This window comes from Pristiophorus japonicus, chromosome 5 (assembly GCF_044704955.1).
Source record: "Pristiophorus japonicus isolate sPriJap1 chromosome 5, sPriJap1.hap1, whole genome shotgun sequence".
NCBI lineage: Eukaryota > Metazoa > Chordata > Chondrichthyes > Pristiophoridae > Pristiophorus > Pristiophorus japonicus.
The window spans coordinates 129,832,451-129,856,987 of NC_091981.1; the positions used below are offsets into that span (position 1 = coordinate 129,832,451).

Here is a 24,537-nt window from a genome sequence, read left to right on the forward strand (position 1 = left end):
TGATAACTTGAACAGAAATAGTAAACTTTTAAAACGTTCATAAAATAACAAAACAACAACAAAACAACAACCCCTGCACCGACTGTCTTTTACCACCGGCTCTTCCCTCCCCCCCTCACCCTCCTCCCTCGCGTCATGACCCTACCCAATATGGCACCAAGAGTTTGTGCAGCAAGGCGGCCAGAGTCCTGCTGTATTATTGGGAGGAGAGACAATGGAGACGCGATGTGTGGATCCACTGGAGAAGCTCGGGATATGGAAGGCCCGGTTTCTGACTGACGAGCCTCTTGCTCGGCGTCGCCAGTCACAGGTGGTGTGGGTCTGGGTGTAACACTGGAGACTGCAGTGTCACTGGTGGTGTGGGTCTGGGTGTAACACTGGGGACTGCAGTGTCACTGGTGGAGGCCATCAGTAGCACGTGGGCATTGACAGCCTCGTAGTTTTCGCGGCTCACATGGACAATCTGCGACCTGACCTCCGTGATGGTCGCAGTGAGCATCACGATGCTTGCGGGAATCCTACCCAATACCTTGAGGAGCTGTCAGGTGAGCTGGATGCTTGCCCTGGACAGTCCCACTATGTCCAATTGCGTGTCCGCCTGTCTGTTAGCAAACCGATATTGCCGACTCACCCTCCAGAGAGATGGGATACAGGATTCGACTCCGGAAGTGCGTTGTTGCACGCCACTAGTACTAGGGGCCCTGGATGAGGTGTTGATCGGTGGAAAAAGAGGTGTAGAGTACATCGCCCCACCCCCCCGGCTCCCCCACCCCCGGAGTAGGCTGCTCCGTCCATTCCTCTCCCTCAAATTTCTTCTGCTCCTCCCCCTCTATATGACGGCCTGAGGTGGAGGCTTGCAGTGAAGGATTTGGCACTCCTCATCTGGAAGTAGGAAACAACAGACAAGTGGTTAGCAGCAGGGGAGGGGGCAGGGTGACATGAGTAAGGTCACATAGCACAGGTCCATTTGAAGGACCACTGCTACTCCATTATATGTAGTCCAGGGACACTGCATCACATTGTCCCAACCCTAGTCCAGAGACACTGCATTACATTGTCCCAACCCTAGTCCAGAGACACTGCATTACATTGTCCCAACCCTAGTCCACAGTCACTGCATTACATTGCCCCAACCCTAGTCCACAGACACTGCTTCACATTACCCCAACCCAGCCCGGGTAGTGTGCAGGACTTAGCCTCAGTATCCACAGGGGGTCAGCACCCCCATGGGCAGTTGCCCTCCCTGAGGCACCGATCAGACCGGCCGCTTGCTCCTCGAGGTCTGTTAATGGCATGGTTCGGTGTGGACTGCCGCCTGTGCTCCGCTGCTCCCGGTGGTTGTGCAACTTCTTTGCCTGCAAATATGACGATGAAATGGTTACCAGAAGATTCATCTGCTCTTGTGGCACACACAGATAGCCACCAAAGCACTTATACCATACTGTGTGCACATAATACAGTCCTCTGCTTAATGGCCCTGGAAGTTGCATGTGGTTCATGAGTAAGACATTGAAATGCAGAAACATCTTTTAAGATCTCAGAAAGCAATCTTAACAATGTGTAAAGATCATTTGTGGCACTAAGCCTACCTATACCAACAGCATGATAACAAATAGTGTGTCTGATTTATAATTCAAGTAATGAAGGAGTGCATCAATAAAAATTGTACTTACTCGAACCACCCTGGAATTATTGTTGAACCTCTTCTTGCACTGTGTGGGTCCTTTGGACAGTGTCGATGGCAGAGATCTCCTCTGCTATTTCACTCCAAATGTTTCTGAAGACCGATGGGAGGGGTCAACATCCACCCCTGCTGTTTAATTCAGCCCATCTTCATTCTACTGCACCGAGAAGGGCCTCGTTTGCCTCTGGGCTAAACCTTCTGGCTCTCTGCCGACTCTCCTCATCCTCCATCGTGAAAACTAAATTGTAAAATGGCTGATTCAGCCCTGGGTGTACTGCACAGATATGGGCGCTCCCTGCTTGAATTAACATTTGCGATTGACAGTTGAGCAGAAGCTTGGGAAGGAGAAAAAAAATCCCCCCCATAAAAATCTGCACATGCGCAGAAGGTATGATTTTTGGGGGGGTGTGTTAAAGAACACACCAGTGTGAGGAGCTGAGGGAAGTAAGATTGATGACAGTAGCTGTTGTAAAGTGTAGCAGTAGCAGCAGAAGAAAGTGGAGTAAAATGTGCTGCAATGATTGGAGAAGCGTAGTGGGAAGCGGGTATGGGAGGGGTTGAATGTTGAGACCACAGTTAATAGAGGGCTAAGCAGAGAGTATTGAGAGATATGAGTTAGGAGTCTTGCCTTAGTAGCCCTTGTGAACTTGTTTCTGCATTTCAGCCAAGTCCTTGGAAAATGCTCCTGACGTTGCCTTTCTCTGCCACCTCTGCCCACTGTTAGGAAGCTAGCCGGGATACCTTCCTGCCGCTGCATAAAATGGTGAGGGTCCACCACCTACTGACCTTTTCCATCAGCAGTTCCAAAGCAGTTTCTGAAAAGCATGGAACTATACCAATATCTCTTCTGCCTGCCACTTTAGCGCTGTAGCTAGTTGTAGCCGCAGTCTACCTCTCCTATAAGAGGTGCCAACTGAAGCCAGTGACATCTGATTTCTTGTCACCAACCACGCCCCTACCCCTCACCATTACATAAGCTGCCAAAAAAGCGTGCCAGTAGTTCTGACAGCTTGTTTATTTCATGCTAAACAGGCATTGGAACCAATTTAGCACGGTCCCTGAACCCACGTGAACAGTCGCACGATCGTAGAATGCCAAGCAGTTCACCCTCATTTATGTGCGATAACGAATTTAGACCTCACGAATCTATTCTTTTTGATTGTTAGAGATACTGTTGGTATACTTAAAAAAAAAAGCATAATTTAATCCTAGGCCAATTTTCAATAGTGTATAGATAGAAGCTAAAGCCTACCTCTGCTTTCTTTGTGCCGTACATGGCCTAAGTCTTGGACTTGACTTCAACAGTATGTGATTTGTGAACTTTAACTATGATCTGCACCTACAGCATCGCGGCACACTAGCCTTTACACACCTGCTCTCCAGCTTTGTATTTTCTAAGTTCCAGTCCTACTCTTTCTTTCTCCTTATATTTGAGTACTCTTCTCTGTATATGTGTAATATTGTTTTAGTGCTGCCGCTTCCTTTTAACTTCTACTTTCAATGTTTCTTTGTTTTGTAACAGTTCTACTATTTGTTTTTAGCCTCTTTCAGTGTTTGTGGTTTTTCTTTACTGTTGATGCAGTTATATTTCTACTTCCTACTATGTAAATTTTTTTTAAGCATCTGTCTGACTACTTCTCTTTCTAACCACATCTCTGGTGTTTCTGTTATGTCCTAATTCTAGTGTTTCTGTTTCTATTAGTCTGGTATTTCTTTCCTTTATATAGAGCCTTTCTTGATATCTCAAAGTGCTTCACAGCCAATGGAGAACTTTTGAAGTATAATGACTGTTGTAATGTAGGCAATGCAGCAGCCAATTTGCACACAGCAAGATCCCACAAACAGCAATCAGATAAATGACCAGTTAATCTATTTTGCTGGTACATGTTGGCCAGGCCACTGGCAGAACTCTCCTGCTGTGCTTTGAGTAGTGCCATGGGATCTTTTACGCCACCCGAGCAGGCAGACAGAACCTCAGTTTAACATCTCATCTGAAAGATTGTGTCATGTATTCAACCAGCATTGTAACCCATGTATAATCTGACCTAAGTTGTACACTGTGAGAATAATGACCACTAGGTGGGAGACACTCCTAACCTGGACCTTCAGGTATAAAAGGGGAAGCTCCACCCACCTTCATCACTTGAGTGCTAAGGAATAAAGGACAGGTCACAGACTGACCTTCTCTCAAGCATGGGTCTCTTGTGCATTTATACTGTGTAGTAAGGATGTATCAGATTGCACCTCCGACAATGCAGCGTACTGGACTGAAGTGTCAGTTTATATTAGGTGTTCATGTCTCTGGAGTAGGGCTTATACCCACAAACTTTTCACTCAGAGGCAAGAGTACTCCTACTGAGTAATGGCAAATTGGATGACCGTTTTGTTGAACACCTCCAATCAGTTCGCAAGCGTGACCCTGAACTTCCGGTCACTTATCATTTTAATTCTCTGTCCCACTCCTTCTCTGACCTCTCTGTCCTTGACCTCCTGCACTGTTCCAATGAAGCTCAATGGATGTTCGAGGAGCAGCACCTATCTTTCAATTATGCATTTTGCAGCCTTCCGGACTCAACATTAAGTTCAATAATTTCAGATCATAATTGTAATGTCTGTAGCTCCACACTGTGGACGCATTGTGTTACAGCACTAGAGTGTTTAATAAACAGTCAGGTCACCTGACAAGAAGCAGCTTCCACAGAGAGTTCCGGAAAGCTGCTCCATCTTATAAGCTTGTGTGCTGTGTGCTCTGTGAATCTATCACAAATGGCGACGGCGAATGGGATAATCGGATAAAACAAAACTGAAATTTTTGTTGGTGAAGGATTCAGCCAGCCGCCAGAGAGACTTTGAGGGTTCTTTATTTTGATTACACCTACAAATTTGAGGTAAATTATGAGCACACTGTTTGAACTGCCAGAGTCAAAATGGCTGCACCTATGGGAGTGATAGGGCATTTAGGGGAATATAAACGCGATCAGGAAAGGATCAAAGCATATGTGGTTTGGCTAGAAATGTATTTCACTGCAAAAAAATATAATCAAAGTTCCAGAGAATGCAGAGCAGAACCGGGCGGTGTTGGAATGGAAAAGCGCTATTTTCTTAACTGAAGCTGGGACTGAGTTGTATGAAACGCTGCTAAATTTGCTTGTGCCTGCCGAGCCAAAGGACACAATGCTTAAGAGATTTTTTGGAACAGCACTACAACTCCATACCCTTGGAAATTGCTGAAAGCTATCGTTTCGGTATACGAAATCAAAAGGCCAATGAAAATATCAGTGAGTACATTGTAGCATTAAAAGAGCTATCTATTCACTGTAATTTCGGAAACTTTCAGAACTGAGCATTGCGGGATCGTTTTGTTTGTGGGATGAAAAATGATGCGATCAGAAGAAAGTTATTGACAACGCCTGACTTGACTTTTGATTTAGCTTGTCAGACAGCTAGGCCGATGAGCATGGCCGACCAACATTCCCGAGAATTTCATACTATTTTCAGTCATCAGACAACCGAGGTGAATCGCCTGAAGGTTCAAAGTAAAAGGCGGTGGGGACCCAAAGTCTCAGAAACTGGAAATTGTAACATTGAAGTCCTACTATCGGTGCCTGGGACAACACATTGCTCAAAGTTGTCCATATGTGAAGGCAGAGTGTTTCTTCTGCAGGAAAACTGGGCAACTTGCGAAGGCATGCCGACTGAAGGGTAAGCCAGCTTTCAAAGCTATGAGTAGAAGTCCACAAAGACTACATAGCATGGAAGAACACCAACAGGACAAGGAGATGTTAAAGTTGAATGTCATCAGGAGCACGAGGTTAACGGACAGTGATTCGAAAAGTATCATAATCCATATAGATGTTGCGGGATTCAAGATACCCATGGAAATACTCATGGGTGCATCCGTGAGTGTAGTACCGGAGTCGCTATACCGCGACAAATTGTGTGATTTCCAACTGGAGAAATCCAAGATAGAGCTGCGAGGCTATTCGGGAGAGAACATTCCTGTGGTAGGTCGTATCACCGCACCGGTGAATTACAAGGATCAAGTTCAGAGCTTGTCTCTAATAGTATTGGCAGAAGATAAGCCTGTCTTACTAGCAAGAAATTGGTTGGGATCACTGAAGCTGGATTGGAGTGAGATTTTCCGTGTTGAAACGAGATTTGCATCAACGGACGATGTCATCAAGAATTAACCGAAGGTGTTCTGCGAAACGGGCAGTCCGATCCAAGGCTTCACGGCGAGTGTCAGGGTACAGAAGGATACTAGATCGGTTTACTGCAAGTCACGTTCTGTTCCATATGCACTCAAGGAGAAAGTTGAACAAGAACTTAAAAGACTAGAAACTGAGAACATTATTTCTAAGATAGATCGATGCAATTGGACTACACCCACTGTTGTTGTACCTAAGTCCAATGTTAAGATAAGATTGCTTGGTGATTTTAAAGTAACTGTAAACCAGGTTCTAGAAGGTAATATCCCCAACACATTGCCAAATGTAGAAGATTTGTTCTCAACACTGAAAGGTGATCAGATCTTCTCAAAGTTGGATCTTACGAATGCCTACTTACAGCTTGAAGTGGATGAGGAGTCCAAGTCATGCTTGTCTATAAATACTCATCGAGGCTGATATCAATTTAATAGGCTACCGTTTGGAGTATCTTCCGCCCCTGCCATATTCCAAGGGGTGATGAACCAGATTTTGCAAGATATTGAAGGAGTAGTATGTTATTTACATGACATACTGATTTCAGCACCAAATAGGCAAATTCATGATAACATATTGAATGAAGACCTCAAACGGCTAGAGAAGCACAGAGTAGGAGTGTTTGCTCGTAAGTGTGAGTTATTTCAAAATTCAGTGGAGTATATTATGGTACAGAGTAGACAAAGATGGTTTACATCCAACCATGGGAAAGCTGGATGCAATCAGAAATGCACCCACTCCCAAGAATGTCACTGAACTTCGATCATTTTTGGGTGTATGATTCTGGGAAGTTCCTACCAAATTTGGCTACAGTATTATATCCACTGAATGACCTATTGAAAAAACAGGTCCGTTGAAAGTGGTCAAAAGAGTGTGATACAGCATTCAAGGAGTGTAAAAGCGAATTGGTAGATGGCACCATGTTAGTTCACTATGACATATCTAAGGAGATCAAGCTAGCATGTGATGCCTCTCCATATGGAGTTGGGACAGTGACCTCTCATGTATCACGTAGTGGGGAGGAGAGACCAATTGCTTTTGCTTCGCGCACTCTCAGTGCCAGTGAGAGTAATTATGCGCAAATCGAAAGGGAAGCTTTGGCATTCATTTTTAGGGTCAAGAAGTTCCACAAATACTTGTATGGTTGTAAGTTTACCATAGTTACGGACCTTAAGCCCCTGTCAGCAATCCTCCATCCAAAATCTTCAGTTCCAACATTAGCTGCAGCCCGAATGCAGAGATGGGCTTTGATTTTGTCAGCATATACATATGGTATTGAATACAGACGATCAGCTGATCACAGTAATGCTGATGCTATGTCTAGATTGCCTTCCCCATCACAAGTTACACCTGATAGAAAAGAGGTGTTCTATTTTTCATACATTGATGAACTGCCAGTCACAGCTGAAGAGATTGGTAGAGCAACCAAACGTGACCCAGAGATGTCAAAGGTGTATGATTATATTGCAAATGGATGGCCAAAACAGGTAATAGACAAAGATATTCATCCATTCTTCATGTGTAGGAATTAATTATCAGTCGATAAAGATTGCATCATGTGGGGTGCAAGAGTAGTTATACCAAATAAATTCAGGTCCAAATTATTAGGAGACCTCCATGACCAGCACCTGGGAATGTGCTTGACTAAGAGTTTTTCACATAGTTATTTATGGTGGCCAGGTCTTGATAAAGATATAGAGTACATCGTGAGTCAGTGTACAACATGTCAATCGGTAAGCAAGCAACCACCACCTGTACCATTACAGTCATGGAAATGGCCTCTCAGGATGTGGCAAAGGCTACATATCGATTTTGCTGAGCTAGAAGGACAACAATTGTTCATTGTGATTGATAGCCATTCGAAGTGGGTCGAGGTTTTTCCAATGTGGAAAATAACAAGTAAAATATTAGATATTTTGCAAAGTTTATTTTTTTCATTTGGCCTCCCAGAAGAAATTGTTTCGGATAATGGACCACAATTTTGTTCACGATTTGCACAGTTCACGAGCAAAAATGGCGTGAAACATACCAAGGTTCCACCGTACCACCCTGCTTCGAATGGTGCAGCAGAGCGCACTGTACAAATTGTAAAACGTGCCCTCATCAAACAAATGTCGGATCCACAGTTGTCATCGGATCACAAATTGGCTAATTTTCGAATTACGTATCGTAATACTCCTCATACAACTACTAGTAGAACACCAGTAGCGTTGTTTCTAATATGACAGCCACGAACCAGATTCTCATTGTTAAAACCAAATTTGGCACAGCCCGTAGAAGAGACACAATTAAGACAGAAAGAGAATCATGATAGAGGTAGAGTAAGAGAGGGAAGTGTGAAATTAAACCAGAAGGTGAGAGTGAAGAACCATCACCATAAATGGGTAAAGTGGTTACCAGGAAGAATGGTGAAGATATGTGGTCCTCGCACATATTTGGTCAAGATGTTTGATCATGGACAAGTTAGGTTTGTTCACATTGATCATATTTTACATACAGACATGGAAGGAGTTGAAGGTAGGAATGATTCAATTATTTCTGACTCATCAGATAGTTTTGATACACCAGTAGCATATCCTACATCCAATGTACTGGAAACAAATCCAAGAGAAAGTCAGAATTTAAGTCTGAGACCGAGTCAGGAAAACAAACAGTCTGAAGTTAGAGTGAGTTCAAATGAAAATCAAGGGCATCCCTTGGAGGAAAACTATCCTCAGGATCAGCCTCGAATGAGTTTGAATTCAACACCAGGTTTGGAAGGTTCTGTTCGAGAGCGAAGATATCAACTTCGAAACAGAAAACAAGTGGTTAAGCTTAATTTGTAAATATGCAAAATAAGTCCATATCCTTTGTTATATATAACCATACAAGTTATGTATGATGATTGTTTGTTATAATAACTTCTTCATTAAGGAGGGAGAAGTGTAATGTCTGTAGTTCCACACTGTGGACGTATTATGTTACTGCACTGGCATGTTTAATAAACAGTCAGGTCACCTGACAAGAAACAGCTTCCACAGAGAGTTCCAGAAAGCTACTCATCTTAAAAGCTTGTGTGCTTTGTGTTCTGTGAATCTATCACAATAACCTTTGCCCTATTTTTTCGGACAGCAGGTGCTGGTAATGACTCTGGTAATGAGGCCAGTTCATTAGATATATTCAAAAGGGAGTTAGATGTGGCCCTTACTGCTAAAGGGATCAAGGGGTATGGAGAGAAAGCAGGAATGGGGTACTGAAGTTGCATGTTCAGCCATGATCATATTGAATGGTGGTGCAGGCTCGAAGGGCTGAATGGCCTACTCCTGCACCTATTTTCTATGTTTCTATGTTTCTGCTGTTCATTTAATCTCTCCTGCCTTCCACCCTATCACAGATTTGGATGAAGGAATTGAGTGTAATATTTCCAAGTTTGCAGATGACACTAAACTGGGTGAGCTGTGAGGGGGACGCTAAGAGGCTGCAGGGTGACTTGGACAGGTTAGGTGAGTGGACAAATGCATGGCAGATGCAGTATAATGTGGATAAATGTGAGGTTATCCACTTTGGGGGCAAAAACACGAAGACAGAATATTATCTGAATGGTGGCGGATTAGAAAAAGGGGTGATGCAACGAGATCAGTCATTAAAGGTTGGCACACAGGTATAGCAGGCAGTAAAGAAGGCAAGTGGTCTGTTGGCCTTCATAGCTAGACGTTTTGAATATAGGAGCAGGGAGGTCTTACTGCAGTTGTACAGGGCCTTGGTGAGGCCTCACCTGGAATATTGTGTTCAATTTTGGTCTCCTAATCTGAGGAAGGACATTCTTGCTATTGAGGGAGTGCAGCGAAGGTTCACCAGACTGATTCCCGGGATGGCTGGACTGACATATGAGGAGAGAATGGATCAACTGGGCCTTTATACATTGGAGTTTAGAAGGATGAGAGGGGATCTCATAGAAACATACAAGATTCTGACGGGACGGGACAGGTTAGATGCGGGTAGATTGTTCCCGATGTTGGGGAAGTCCAGAACCAGGGGACCAGGGGTCTTAGGATAAGTGGGTAGGCCATTTAGGACTGAGATGAGGAGAAACTTCTTCACTCAGAGAGTTATTAACCTGTGGAAATCCCTGCCGCAGAGAGTTGTTGATGCCAGTTCATTGGATATATTCAAGAGGGAGTTCGATATGGCCCTTATGGCTAAAGGGATCAAGGGGTATGGAGAGAAAGCAGGAAAGGGGTACTGATGGAATGATCAGCCATGATCTTATTGAATGGTGGTGCAGGCTCGAAGGGCCGAATGGCCTACTCCTGCACCTATTTTCTATGTTTCTATGCTTCTATGTTTTCCTTTTGTTCTTCCCTTCCCCCCCCCTCCCCACCCCCCCACTTTCCCACCTCTGTACTTGCTTAAACCCTGTTTGATCTGTAATATTTTCCAGTTCTGACAAAAGGTCACAGACCTGCTACATTAACTCTGTTTCTCTCTCCACAGATGCTGTTTGGCCTGCTGAGTATTTCCAGCATTTTCTGTTCCTATGATATCTATGTTGGGCTTCTCAACCTCTCCTGACCTGCTACCCCTGGCCCTGTGGTCCAGCTCCACTTACCGCTGGCGTCCTGCTTGCCATATCAGTCTTTTACACTATTTCCTCTAGACTTGGTCTCCTTAGCCTCTCCTGGGCTTAACACACTGCTCCTGGCCCTATTCCCCTCCCCTATGTACTTCCAAAGGCCTCCTTATTTTTTTCCCAGGACAGCCTTTTAGTTTTTTGTTTGGTCCAGCTGATCTCCTTCCCTTGGTTCCCTGTCATAGACCCGGACCAATTTAAAATCTTATTTCAGTTGAACCAGCCATCCATGGGTTGGTACAGTTTTAAAATAATTATTTAACCCAGCTGGACTTGCACTTAGGTTCACAGCTGCAGTAGGGAGAGATGGGGAGCGGCGGGGTGGGGGCGGCGGGGGGTACAAGACACGGAGTGGTCAGAAAGATAAAATGAGAGATATACTAAGATAACATTATTAATGCCTCCATTAGAATAGCAGGCAGAGGAATGCCATATGCATTGTGTTTGCTTATATTGACAACAGATCTCATGGCATGAAGAATTCCATGATATCATTTGAAGGAGAGCAGGGAATTCTCCCTTCCCACCAGTCAACATTATTCTCTCAATCAACATCAAAAACATGCATTTATTTGCTGATGTAGGAATGAGACCTTAAACCGAGGTCTTGATTTCCTCTCAGGTGAACGGAAAAGATCCCATGGCACCATTCATAGAAAAGCAGGGGAGTTCTCCCCAGTGTCCTGGCCAATATTTATCCCATTAGTCAAGGCTGGATTCAAACCTAGGTCCTGGAGGTGAAAGGCCAGAGCCGCCCCACTACACCACTATTCTTCCTTGGTACAGGGTTTTCACAGGCTATCTTTGAACATCAGTGCAGTCATTTCAGATGAACAGGGATACTCCTTTTTAAAGAATAATAGGGGAAACAAATCTGTTATGAAGGATGAATGTTATAAAACTCTTCTTACATTCCCATGAAATAAATCACTCAAATTTGAAAGTCCAACTAGAATTGTAAAGGACATTTTTGAAAGAAATACCAGATTGTCTAGAACTCCTCCTATTATTGTCTGTTATCTTAAAAACGGTCTCTCACCAACACATTTCTCTCATAGACCATAATGGAAACACAAGCAAAATACTGCGGATGCTGGAATCTGGAATAAAAACAGAAAATGCTGGAGATCTCAGCAGGTCAGGCAGCATCTGTGGAGTTCTGAAAAGGGTCATCGACCCGAAACTTTAATTCTGCTTCCTCTCCATAGATGCTGCCTGACCTGCTGAAATTTCCAGCATTTTTTGTTTTTATTCCATAATGGGAACAATTGCACTTAAATTAGCAACTATTGTCCTGTGTTATTATTCAACAATGATAACACCATTTTGGTAAAAGTAATTAGACTTTAGAAATGTATGCCATTGATATCATAACAAAATATTTATTGATCACAGTGTCAAAGCCATTACGTTACATCCTATTTTAATAAGACTTAGAAGAATTAATTTGACAATTGAGACTAGCAATAATTTTTATTTGAGAATTTAGAGGAACTGCTGGATTTAGTCTCTATAAAAATTGCACACTTCCTTTTATAAATAATAATCTTATTTCTCCACAGATGGTAGTAACTATCAAACAGTATAGGACAGCAATTTCCCTTTATATCTGACGCAAGCGAGGTTTTCTCTTTGGCCCAGATTTTACAGCGCAATAATAAGTGCCCGGCAAGTTCTTGGTTTCCGCGTGCGATGCGCATGTGCGAAAACCCAGAACTTGTAATCTGCCAACTTTCTCCTTGACATATCGTACCCATCTGCTACAAATTCACTTTCGTTAGTGCAGAGTTGGGATATTTGCCCAACTACTGCCCAGCGAATACCCATCAAACCCTTACGTCTGGTAAAAGTAGCCAAGCTGGAATACAGTAGTTAAAAAGGGATGGGGATGCATTCCCCTGCCCTTCAAAGTCTGCTTCTGAAGTGTCATCCAGCAGACACGTTAAGGACCCCTGGTTAGGCTGCTCATCACCTGGGAGTAATGGTTGGAGCATGATGGGGTACATGTTCCACCTACAACTGATGTATATATCTGCAGCCTTTTGCCTGTATTGGCTGGGCATGCTACTTGCCATTTTTCTGGTCCGCCTCAAAATAACCAGGTGGGCCATGAGTGTCCAAGGGATGGCTGATATGCCCCCTTCAATTTTTCACTGGCAACTCCCCATTTTTCAGGTGAGAAATGGGTGAGCAGCTGTTCAAAATCATCGCAAACCCATCCTCTCGCCTCCATGTCTGCAGGCAGCTGAATGAACTGGAGCTTGTGATAATACTCTGTGAATACCTGATTCCATGTTTAAGTTCCTTACAGACGTGTGTGTGCGCCAAAATTTTTTTACAAATGTTTATGTTAGTGTTGTGTATGGAGAAAGAGTCAGACTGAACACTGTGAGCTCAAAGTAAACTGTGACCTTAGTCTTTTATTGCAGGTCTCCAGAGTGCCTCTCCAACCTGTGAAGCCTCCTTAAATACCTGTGCTCCCAAGGGATTATGGGATCCCTTGGGACTCCAGGGGATGAGCCCTCTGGTGGCAATACCAAGTAAATACAAGTTTACATATATAACAATACTCCCCCTCAAAGTCAATAGTGGTAACTTTTTACAATGTGAGTCGATCTGGGGCCCTTCTTGGCCTGGTTGATCGTCTCAGTGTGAAAGCTGGTGTTGTTGAATCATTTATTGGGCTCTCGCTGGGCTGCTGTGCAGCTGGCCTTGCTCGGTTGCCTGGTGTGTTGGGCCCTGCTGGGTTGCTGTGGATGATGGGTTCTGCTTCATGGTCAACCGCCGTGTCGGTTGACACTGGTGTGTATGTTGGGGGATCAAAAAAGCTAGGGTCCAAGGTGGGTTGCTCAGGATAGTCCGTGAATCTGAGTTTGATTTGGTCCAAGTGTTTCCGGTGAATGAGTCCATTTGAAAGTTTGACCCGAAACACCCTGCTCACCTCTTTGGCCACGACAGTGCCGGGAAGCCACTTGGGACCTTGTCCATAATTTAATACAAATACAGAATCATTGATTTCAATCTCGCATGACACATTTGCGCTATCATGGTATGCACTTTGTTGAAGCCACCTGCTCTCTACCTGTTCATGTAGATCAGGGTGAACTAACGAGAGCCTTGTCTTAAGTGCTCTTTTCATGAGCAGTTCAGCAGGTGGGATCCCAGTGAGTGAATGGGGTCTCGTGCGGTAGCTAAGCAGGACTCGGGATAGGTGAGTCTGCAGTGAGCCTTCAGTTACCCTCTTCAAGCTTTGCTTGATGGTTTGCACTGCTCTCTCTGCCTGACCATTGGACGCTGGTTTAAACGGGGCAGATGTGACATGTTTGATCCCGTTACGGGTCAAGAATTCTTTGAACTCAGCATTGGTAAAACATGGCCTGTTGTCGCTCACCAGGACATCGAGTAGGCCGTGAGTGGCAAACATGACCCGCAGGCTTTCAGTAGTGGCAGTGGACGTGCTAGCCGACATTATCTCACATTCAATCCACTTGGAGTACGCGTCTACAACCACAAGGAACATTTTACCCAAGAATGGGCCTGCATAGTCGGCATGTACCCAAGACCACAGTTTGGAGGGCCAAGACCATAAACTTAGTGGCACCTCCCTGGGTACATTGCTTAACTGCGAGCATGTATTACATCTGTGAATGTAGAACTCTAAGTCTGCAGTGATACCCGGCCACCACACGTGGGATCTGGCTATCACTTTCATCATTATGATGCCTGGGTGGGTACTGTGGAGGTCATTGATGAAGGTGTCTCTGACCTTCTTGGGAATCACTACTCGATTGCCCCACAGAAGGCAGTCTGCCTGTATAGACATTTCATCTTTGCACCGCTGGAATGGCTTTATCTCTTCCTGCATTTCCACTGGGACACTGGACCAGCTCCCGTGAAGCACACAGCTTTTGACTAGAAATAATAAAGGGTCCTGGCTTGTCCAGATTTTGATCTGCCGGGCAGTGATGGGTGATTGCTCACTCTCAAATACTACCATAACCATGGCTAGATCTGCAGGCTGCACCATTTCCACCCCCGTGGTGGGCAATGGCAGCCTACTGAGATCATTGGCGCAGTTTTCTGTGCCTGGCCTGTGGCGGATGGCATAGTTGTATGCGGACAATGTGAACGCCCATCTCTGGATGCAGGCCGATGCGTTGGTATTTATCCGTTTACTCTCGGAGAAAAGGGATATAAACGGCTTATGGTCAGTTTCCAATTTGAATTTTAGCCCATATAGGTATTGATGCATTTTCTTTACCCCATAGACACACGCTAACGCTTCTTTCTCAATCATGCTGCAGGCTCTCTCAGCCTTAGACAGACTCTGGGATGCATAAGCAGCCGGTTGCAGTTTCCCAAAATCATTAGCTTGTTGCAATACACACCCGACGCCATATGACAACGCATCACATGCTAGTAACAAACGCTTACATGGATCATATAACACAAACAATTTGTTTTAGCATAACAATTTTCTCACTTTTACAAAGGCATTTTCTTGGCTTTTGCCCCAAACCCATTCGTCCCCTTTTCGTAGTAAGACATGCAGTGGTTCTAACAGTGTGCTGAGACCCAGTAAGAAGTTACCAAAGTAGTTCAGGAGTCCCAGAAACCACTGCAGTTCTGTCACGTTCTGTGGCCTCGGTGCGTTCTCGATTGCCTCTGTTTTCACGTTGGTGGGCCTGATGCCGTCCACCGCAATCCTCCTTCCCAGGAACTCCACTTCAGGCACCAGGAAAGCGCACTTCAAACATTTTAACCTGAGCAACATGCGGTTGAGTTGACTAAGAACCTCCTCCAGGTTCTGCAGATGCTCGACTGTGTTCCGACCTTTGACCAAAATGTCATCCTGGAAAATCACGGTGTGCGGAACCGACTTCAGTAAGCTTTCCATGTTTCTCTGGAATATCGCCGCCATCGATCGGATTCCAAACGGGCATCTGTTATAAAGAAAAAGACCTTTGTGCGTGTTGATGCAGGTGAGGGCCTTCGATGATTTCTCCAGTTCCTGCGTCATGTAGGCTGAAGTCAGATCCAGCTTTGTGAATGTCTTTCTTCCTGCGAGCATTGCAATGAGGTCGTTGGCCTTTGGTAGTGGGTATTGGTCATGCAGGGAGAAACGATTGATAGTTACTTTGTAATCGCCACAGATTCTGCCGGTGCCGTCTCCCTTGAGGACTTGGATGATAGAACTGGCCCACTCGGTGAACTCGATCAGGGAGATGATGCCCTCCCTTTGCAGCCGGTCTAGCTCGATCTCTACCCTTTCTTTCATCATGAATGGTACTGCTCTCGCTTTGTGATGGATGGGTCACGCCCCCGGAATTAGGTGGATCTGCACTTTTGCTTCTTGGAATTTCCCGATGCCTGGTTCGAACAGCGAAGGAAATTTTTTTAAGACCTGGGTACACGAAGTTTCGTCAGCGGGCGATAGCGCTCAGACGTCATCCCAGTTCCAGCGTATCTTTCCCAGCCAGCTCCTGCCGAGCAGTGTGGGACCATCGCCTGGTACCACCCAGAGTGGTAGCTTGTGCACCGCTCCTTCATAGGAGACCTTTACGGTAGCACTGCCGATTACAGGAATCAGTTCTTTCATGTAAGTTCTTAGTTTTGTGCGAACTGGAGTTAAGACTGGCCTTGAGGTCTTGTGGCATCACAACCTTTCAAAAGTCTTTTTGCCCATGATGGATTGGCTCACGCCCGTGTCCAGCTTCATTGACACTGGGAGTCCATTTAGTTCAACTTTCAGCATTATCGGGGAAAATTAATGGTGAATGTGTGCCATGTACCTCTGCCTCCTCGATCTGAGGTTCTGGTTCGTCGTGATCCTCTGTGGATCTGTCCTCCTCTGCAACATGGTGGTTTGCAGGTTTGACAGGCTTTGCAGCTCGCCTGCACACTCATTGGAGGTGTCCCATTGTTCCACGGCCCTTGCAAACGTACTCTTTGAATCGGCATGAATGGAAATGATGATCATCCCCGCAGCGCCAACAAGGTGTTAATGGCCTTGCATTCATCACCCTTGATGGTGGACTCTGAGACATATGCGGACGTATAGCTGCAGGTATGTGTGTCCTGCCCTATACGTTACGATTCGAAAACAACATCACTTTGTTCACAGTACTTGTAGCAGCACTTGTGTGCTGAGAGATTTGCTTCGTATTGTCACTGGTGGCAATGAACGCCAGGGCTATCGCTATGGCCTTACTCAAGGTTGGGGTCTCTGAAGTCAAAAGTTTGCAAAGTATGGTTTCGTGGCCAATTCCAAGTACGAAAAGGTCTCTGAGCAGGTGCTCCAAATGTCCTTCAAATTCGCAATGTTCTGCAAGGTGTCTTAGCTCGGCGACATAACTCGCCACTTTCTGGCCTTCAGACCTTTTGTAGGTGTAGAACCGGTACCTCATCATCAGAACGCTTTCCTTCTGGTTCAGATGCTCTCGGACCAGTGTGTACAAATCGTTGTACGATTTCTCCGTGGGTTTCGCTGGAATGAGCAGATTCTTCATGAGGCCATACGTTGGTGCCTCAGAGACGGAGAGGAGGTTCGCCCTTCATTTGGCAGCACTCTCTTCCCCATCTAGCTCGTTGGCCACAAAGTATTGGTTGAGTTGCTCCACAAAAGTTTCCTAATCATCTCCCTCCGAGAATTTCTCCAGGATGCCCACTGTTCTCTGCAACTTTGGGTTCGTTATCTGTATCTCATCACCAGTTGTTGTGTATGGAGAAAGAGTCAGACTGAACACTGTGAGCTCAAAGTAAAGTGTGACCTTCACCTTTTATTGCAGGTCTCCAGAGTGCCTCTCCAACCTGTGAAGCCTCCTTAAATACCTGTGCTCTCAAGGGATTATGGGATCCCTTGGGAGCTGTACAGAGTAAATACAATTTTATATATATAACAATTAGATCATCTATTAGTTACTTGCTGGCCACACAATATACATAGGGTTAATATTGGTTTCTGTTGGATATTTCTGAAAGCGAAAGGGATATATGCTATAGACTGGGATACAAAAACATAAGAACATAACATAAGGAATAGGAGCAGGAGTCGGCCATAAGGCCCCTCGAGCCTTCTCCGCCATTCAATAAGATCATGGCTGATCTGATCATGGACTCAGCTCCACTTCCCCGCCCACTCCCCATAACCACTCATCCCCCCATCGCTCAAGAAACTGTTTATTTCTGTCTTAAATTTATTTAATGTCCCAGCTTCCACAGCTCTCTGAGGCAGCGAATTCCACAGATTTACAACCCTCTGAGAGAAGAAATTTCTCCTCATCTCAGTTCTAAATGGGCGGTCCCTTATTCTAAGATCATGCCATCTAGTTCTAGTCTCCCCCATCAGTGGAAACATCCTCTCTGCATCCACCTTGTCAAGCCTCCTCATAATCTTATACTTTTCTATAAGATCAGCTCTCATTCTTCTGAATTCCAATGAGTAGAGGCCCAAACTACTAAGGATCACTATAAATGCTTTACTTGACATATTTCAGTTTAGTTGCCATTCTATTTAATTTAATCAGCTTGATAACTTGGTCAGATGCAAACAGGTTGGGAAATGCCACTAAATTTGGATTGGAACTCCATCGAACATTAGTAACTTGATTCTGTCAATATATTAAAATGGCCAAGATATGGGGTCCAACTTTTAATGGACTTTCTTAATATATATCTTCAAGCATTTGGGAAAACTGTATTCATGGCTGACTTCATCTGCAGTTATTCAGCAAGTTCTAAGTCAGCAGAGAGACAAAGCTAAATGTGGCCACATGTACCATTTTGCTGTGCAAGAACTAATCAACCGTATTTCAAGGACCAGTATTATGTCGAACAGCAGTTAAATCCTGGGGGAAATGAGGAACAGAAGAACACTTGTGGGAAAACTCTGACAAATCCCTCCTAAGGCTACTAAGCAAGTTCCAGAAGAACACAGTTACCTATGACACATTAATAGACATACCTTACTCACACCATCTCCTTCCAGGTGTATTTGGGAACTCTGAAGTGACTATCGGGGTGGCATGAGAAGCCATTACTGGAGATTTACTGACAGCACTAGGACAAGTGGAAATGAAACCACACCACGACAGTACTAATGGGGCTGCATTGTGGAGGTAAGGTTGGGTTGATCAACTATCTTGGATGCCATGGAGAAGATGAAGAGGGTAAGAAGGGATAACAAACTGGGTTGCTGTTAGAAAATGATTTTTTACCAGGTTGCTATCAGTGCTTTGAACAGGACAGAAACTGGACAGAATGAATTCAAACGGGAAGTTATGGAAGAAGCGGGCATGGTGCTTTAAGTTAACTACAAGGGCCATAAAAGAAGAAAGGGCGATTGGAATATTAGTTGATCAATGGGTCAAACCTGGGCTTTTTGAGAACTGGGTTAATGACATTTGGTCTGAATGAGAGAGGGATAATGCCTGAGTAACGTTGACAAGTATAGGAGTCAGGAAAATTAGTTTACTATTCAAAAGTTTCGTGGTGAGAAGGGTCAAGAGTGCACAAGGTATGTCTCATGAGGTGGAAGAGGTGAGCTTTGAACTCACAGGGAAAAGATGGTAAAGTTTCTGCAGAGTGCAGGGAGGGTCAGGGCTAGGATGAATGAGGGAACTGGGGGAAGATGGCTGCCGAGGCATGTGTGTGAATATTCTCAGTCTTGGGAGACAAAGAAATCCATGAGTTCCTTGCACTTGATTTTGGAAGTGATGATTTTGGAAACATTTTGAAGCTGGGTGAGGGAGTTTGAGAAGATGGTTTGTTGTAGAGAAAAGGTGATGCAGATTGTGCTTACATGATGATCCTGAAATAGTAGGAGAATTTGGAGACACAGTAATATGTGATGTAATGGACAGGTTTGGCAGTGGATGACAAAACCTGTCATGTATTGATGCATTCATGCCTATGGCCCTCGGACTTTAGAATGCAAAGGTGGGCGATAGTGAGTGACTTTATAGACATGAGAGCCTCTGAAATAGAAACCAGGAAACTGTTAAGCAGGCTAGCAGCAGCAGCAATGGTATATTGATAGATGTGGATGGTAAGGAGATGAGGGTGTAATCTGAGGTAATCTTATTAAAAATTTGAGATGACAAGGTTGAAAGGGTGACCATGGTTGTGGGTGGGAGATTTTATCTGAAGCGAAGTTAAAGAGGATAGGAGGGCAAAGGAGGCTGAGGAGTGGGCAAAAGAGAAATTTAGGTGAGGGTTGAAATCATTGCGGATGAGAAACACTTTATAATAATAATGGCATTAGGAGCCGATTTTCCTTTTGCTAATGTCCCATTTACACCTATAAACAGGGTGGTAGTGAAATGAAAACCGGGGAGAAAACCTACTGAGTCACCGCTGGAGGTCAGCCCTTTACAGAACAGGTGGGGGTTTAATTGAAATATTCAAAAAGCAGTGTAAACAGGCCTCTGTCTGCCCCACCAACCAGCACTCTTGCTGGATCTGGCACCTAATGCACTGGACAGAGCCCACTCATCATCTGCATCCAGCTCAAATAATCCCAATTGCCACATTTGGGGGAAGAGGGGCAAAGATGGGAGTAGTGCTTTGGGGTTGGGGAGGAATGTGGGTGACCCAACATTAGCTGAGAGGAAGAGTGCCAGCAACAATTGGGAGGAAGAAAGAATGCCAGCATGAACTCTGTGGAGAAGGGAAGAATACCAGCTTTAACAGAAGAGAGGAAGAAGAGTACTAACTTAACTAGGTTGAAGAGGGAGAAGAGTGCAAAGTTGAATTGAAGAAGGAGAGGGAGAAGAGTGGCAATATGAACTGGGAGGATTGGTTGAGAAGAAAGTGTCTCTGTGAACTAGGCCTGGAGCGGGTAGAGTGCCTTTTAGAGCTGGGACATTGGAGGGGTTGGATATGGTACAGTTACTATTTGGACCTGAGCGAAACCGACAGCAGTGGAGGCAGACTATAAATGGCAAATTCAAAAACAACAAAGGAAAACAAGGAGTGATAGACATGCACAGGACAGCAGATAGGTGATTGGTTGGTGAGTATTAATGTTTTTTTCTCTCTAAGCTAGGACAGTGGTTTAAACTAAGAACTGGGAAACTATAAAGTACTTTATTAAATAGATAACTTAACTAGATAAACTAATTAATATAATTATAAATAATCATTTGAATAAAGACTTTAAATATAACAAGGATAGACTAAGATATGGCAGAGCAGGTTGTGTGTCTGAACTGCAATATGTGGGGGTTTGTGGACAGTTAGATGTCTGCAGTAGATGTCTCCATCTCGAATCAGAGTCATTTGGCTGGGGTGTGAGTTGGAGACATTCCAACACATAAGAGAGGGGGACAGTTTGCTCCAGACCTCGGTCACACCTCATAGAGAGGTGCAAGATCAGAATGGGGTTGGTGTGACCGATAGTGTGCAGAGTAAGGGGAACTCAGGTAAGAAAGAGAACGAGGATCCACAGGAACTGATCCTATTCAACAGGTGCAATGTACTTGCCACCTGTGAGGATAAGGATAAAGATTGTCGGAAGGACAGCCAGAATGTGGACCAGGAGCTGTTCAGGGGGGGAGAGAGGAGGAGATGAAGCGTAATGTGGTAGTTGTAGTGGATTCTATAATTAGGGGGACAGATAGCATCCTTTGTAAGCAAGATCGAGAGTCCCACATAGGATGCGGCCTACCTGGTGTCAGGGTGAGGGACATCAATTATTGAAAGGATACTGAAGAGGAAGTGGGAGGATTCAGTCATTGTGGTCTATGTTGGGACTAACAACATAGGGGCAAGAGGTCCTCTTTGGGGAGTACCATGAACTAGGAACTAAATTAAAGAACAGATCTCAAGGGTTAGAATCTCTGGATTATTACCTGAGCCACGTGCAAATCGGCATAAGGATAAGCTGATTTAGGAGGTGAACACGTGGCTAAAGGAGTAGTGTGGGAAAGAGGGGTTTCATTTCATGGGGCACTGGCACCAGTATTGGAACAGGAAGGAACTGTACCGTTGTGACGGGCTCTACCTGAACCGGTCTGGGACCGAGGTCCTAGCGTAAAGGATCAATAGGGCGGTTACAAGGACTTTAAACTAGTAAATTTGGGGGGAAGACTCAGGGGGAAATTGTAATAAAAATAATAATTCACAAACAAACAAAAGGAAAAAGAGTAGAGTAATAGTCAGAAATTGTGCTTTAGGCACTACGGGTAAAGGGAAAACTAAAAAATGTAAAATGATTAAACCAGGAGAGAAAAATAAGAAACATGTGAGTAAAACATTAGAGCTGAAGGACAGGCTAGGTTGTGTGGCCCAAATAAGCGTCCTTTATACAAAAGCATGGAGTATAAGGAATAAATTGAATGAATTGTAGGCGCGATTTTAAATTGGAGGGTATGACATTGTAGCCATTACTGAGACATGGCTGCAGGATGGTCAGGCCATGGAACTAAACAAACCAGGTTATAACGTCAACAGAAAAGATAGGAAACATGGTAAAGGGGGAGGATTAGCCTTAGTGATTAAGGATGAAATCACTTCAATGATAAGAGAGGATATAATGAGAGGTAAGCAGGCAGTAGAGATTTTATGGGTTAAATTAAGAAATATTTAACTGTATAAGGATTTAAGACTGTGGAGGTAGTTGTGCATAGCCCCACTGGTGGCAGCTGTGAAGTGCTAGATTGTATAAATGCAGAAATTAGCTAAACATGTAATAAAGTCAGAATGGTTTTAATGGGGGATGTTAACTTTCATATAGATTGGGATAAGCACCTGTCAGAAACGTAGTGAATTTCTTGAGTGTGTCCGGGATAGTTTTCGACAACAATATGTCTTAGAAGCAACAAGGGGGCATGTTATATTAGATTCAGTTCTGAGTAATGAGCCAGATTTAGTTAACGGCCTAACGGTCCGTGAACATTTATCCAATAGCGATCATAACATGATCGAGTTCAACGCAACATTTGAAAGGGAGAAGCGCAAAACAGCTACTAAGATTCTAGATTTAAGTAAGGCCGACTTCAACAGGATGAGACAGAGACTGTCCACAGTGATCTGGGAAAATATGTTAATGATAAAACGACTGACGGTCAGTGGGAGATGTTCAAAGAAGAATTTAATGTAATACAGAACCAGTTTATACACCTGAGAGGCAAGAGCTTGCCAAGAAGAATTAGGTAAGTGACAGCATAAAACTAAAGGATGCATTTATTTGTATTGTAAAAATGGCCGCCCTTGTCTAGATTGGCCCCCTTGGAGGATAAGCCACACCCTGTAGTTTCTCTGGAATGTGTAACTGGAACCGTCCAGCCCAAGTTCTCACTGACTTCGCAAATTGTAACGCGATCCACTTTGACTGCTAGAAGCCACAGAGGATAGATCGCCCCAGAAGCCACCAAGTGCCAGCCGAAGTCCCTTACCCCAGCACAAGTGCTGCCTCCCCCAGCCGAAGTCCATGGTGCGAATTGTTACCAGGTTTATTGGGTATGAAGTGAATAGTGACAGTGTAATGAGTTCTGGATTGGAATAACCTCTCTCCCCTCCGATCCCCCCCCCCCGCTCCCCGTGTCTCTCCCTTTCCTCCCCACCCCATCTCTTTCTACCAACCCCCACCCCAGTTCTCTCTCCCCACAGGCTCTGTCCCCGCCTCCCCCCTCACGATCTCTCTATCTCCTCTCTCCCGCCCCAAGCTATCTCGCTCCCCTCCAGGCTCTCTCGCCACCCCCGTTCACTCTCGACCACCTCGCCCCTCCCCACCCCCCAGCTATCTCTCTCCCCAGTCTCTCTCCCCTCCAGGCTCTCTCTCTCTCTCCCCCCATCCCCCAATTCTCTCTCTCCCCAGTCTCTTTCCCTCCAGGCTCTCTCTCTCTCCCCCCCCACCCCAGCTCTCTCTCTCCCTGCCTCCCAAGCTCTCTCTCCCCTCCCACCCCCAAGCTCTCTCTCTCCCCCAGTCTCTCTCCTCTCCAGACTCTCTCTCTCCCCCGCCCCCAGCTCCCTCTCTCCCTGCCTCCTAAGCTCTCCCCCTCCACCCCCAAGCTCGCTCTCTTCCCCAGCCTCTCTCCCCTCCAGGCTCTCTCTCTCTCCCCCCCACCCCCCCCAGCTCTCTCTCTCCTCAGTCTCTCTCCCCTCCAGGCTCTCTCTCTCTCTCCACCCCCCAAGCTCTCTTTCTCCCCAAGTCTCTCTCCCCTCCAGGCTCTCTCTCTCTCTCCCCACCCCAGCTTTCTCTCTCCCCGCTTCCCAAGCTCTCTCTTGCTTCCCCCGCCCTGCCCCCAAGCTCTCTCTCCCCCAGTCTCTCTTCTCTCCAGGCTCTCTCTCTCCCCTCCAGGCTCTCTCTCTCTCTCTCCCCCTCTGCCGACCGCCGCCTCTCTCTCCCCACCCACCTGGCCACCTCTTTCTCCCCCAGGCTCTCTCTCTCTCCCCCGGTCGGTGGGAGGCTCGTGGAACATAGTCAGACTGATTACAGGGACCTACTTCCAGTTCGGGGACGCATTTCTGGTTCGGGTGGGATGCATCAGCGGCGGTGTCTCGACAGGACGCATGCGCAGAAGGACATAAAAAGTACAGTACAAATAGTCAATCCCAAAACTAAAAGACAAAGCAAAGAAAAGGGCAAGAAATAGCACAGATCCTGGCGAATAGGAAAGATAGGTCACAAAACAGATAGTAAGAGCTGGAAAAAAAGGGAGTATGAAACGAAACTTGCAAGGGATAACAAAATATACACAAAGAATTTTTACAATTATATTAGAACAAAGAGGGTGCAATGATGCCATCTTAAAAACTGATATTGATAAAATTGTCAATGATAATAAGGAAATGGCAGACATGTGAATAATTAATTACTTTGCATCAGTATTTATAGTTGAAGAAAAGAATCGCATGCCGGAAATCCTAAGGATACTAATATTGAATCGGGCCAGGGACTCAATAAAATTAATGTATGTAAAATAACAGTAATGAAGAAAATAATAGCACTAAAGAGTGACAAATCCCCAGGACCAGATGGTTTCCATCCCAGGGTTTTAAAGGAAGTAGGTGAGCACATTGCAGATACCCTAACTATAATC

At 45.0% G+C, this 24,537-nt stretch overlaps 1 protein-coding gene across 1 annotated transcript in view; it reads right to left on the minus strand.

The window, feature by feature from the left end:
• Positions 1–829: 829 nt before the first annotated feature.
• Positions 830–24,537, minus strand: part of LOC139264107 (interleukin-6-like) — a 39,655-nt gene continuing 15,947 nt past the window's right edge. The window contains exon 6 of the mRNA XM_070880198.1: positions 830–882. Within this exon, the coding sequence (XP_070736299.1) occupies positions 830–882 (53 nt within the window). The remainder of the gene's footprint in view (positions 883–24,537) is intronic.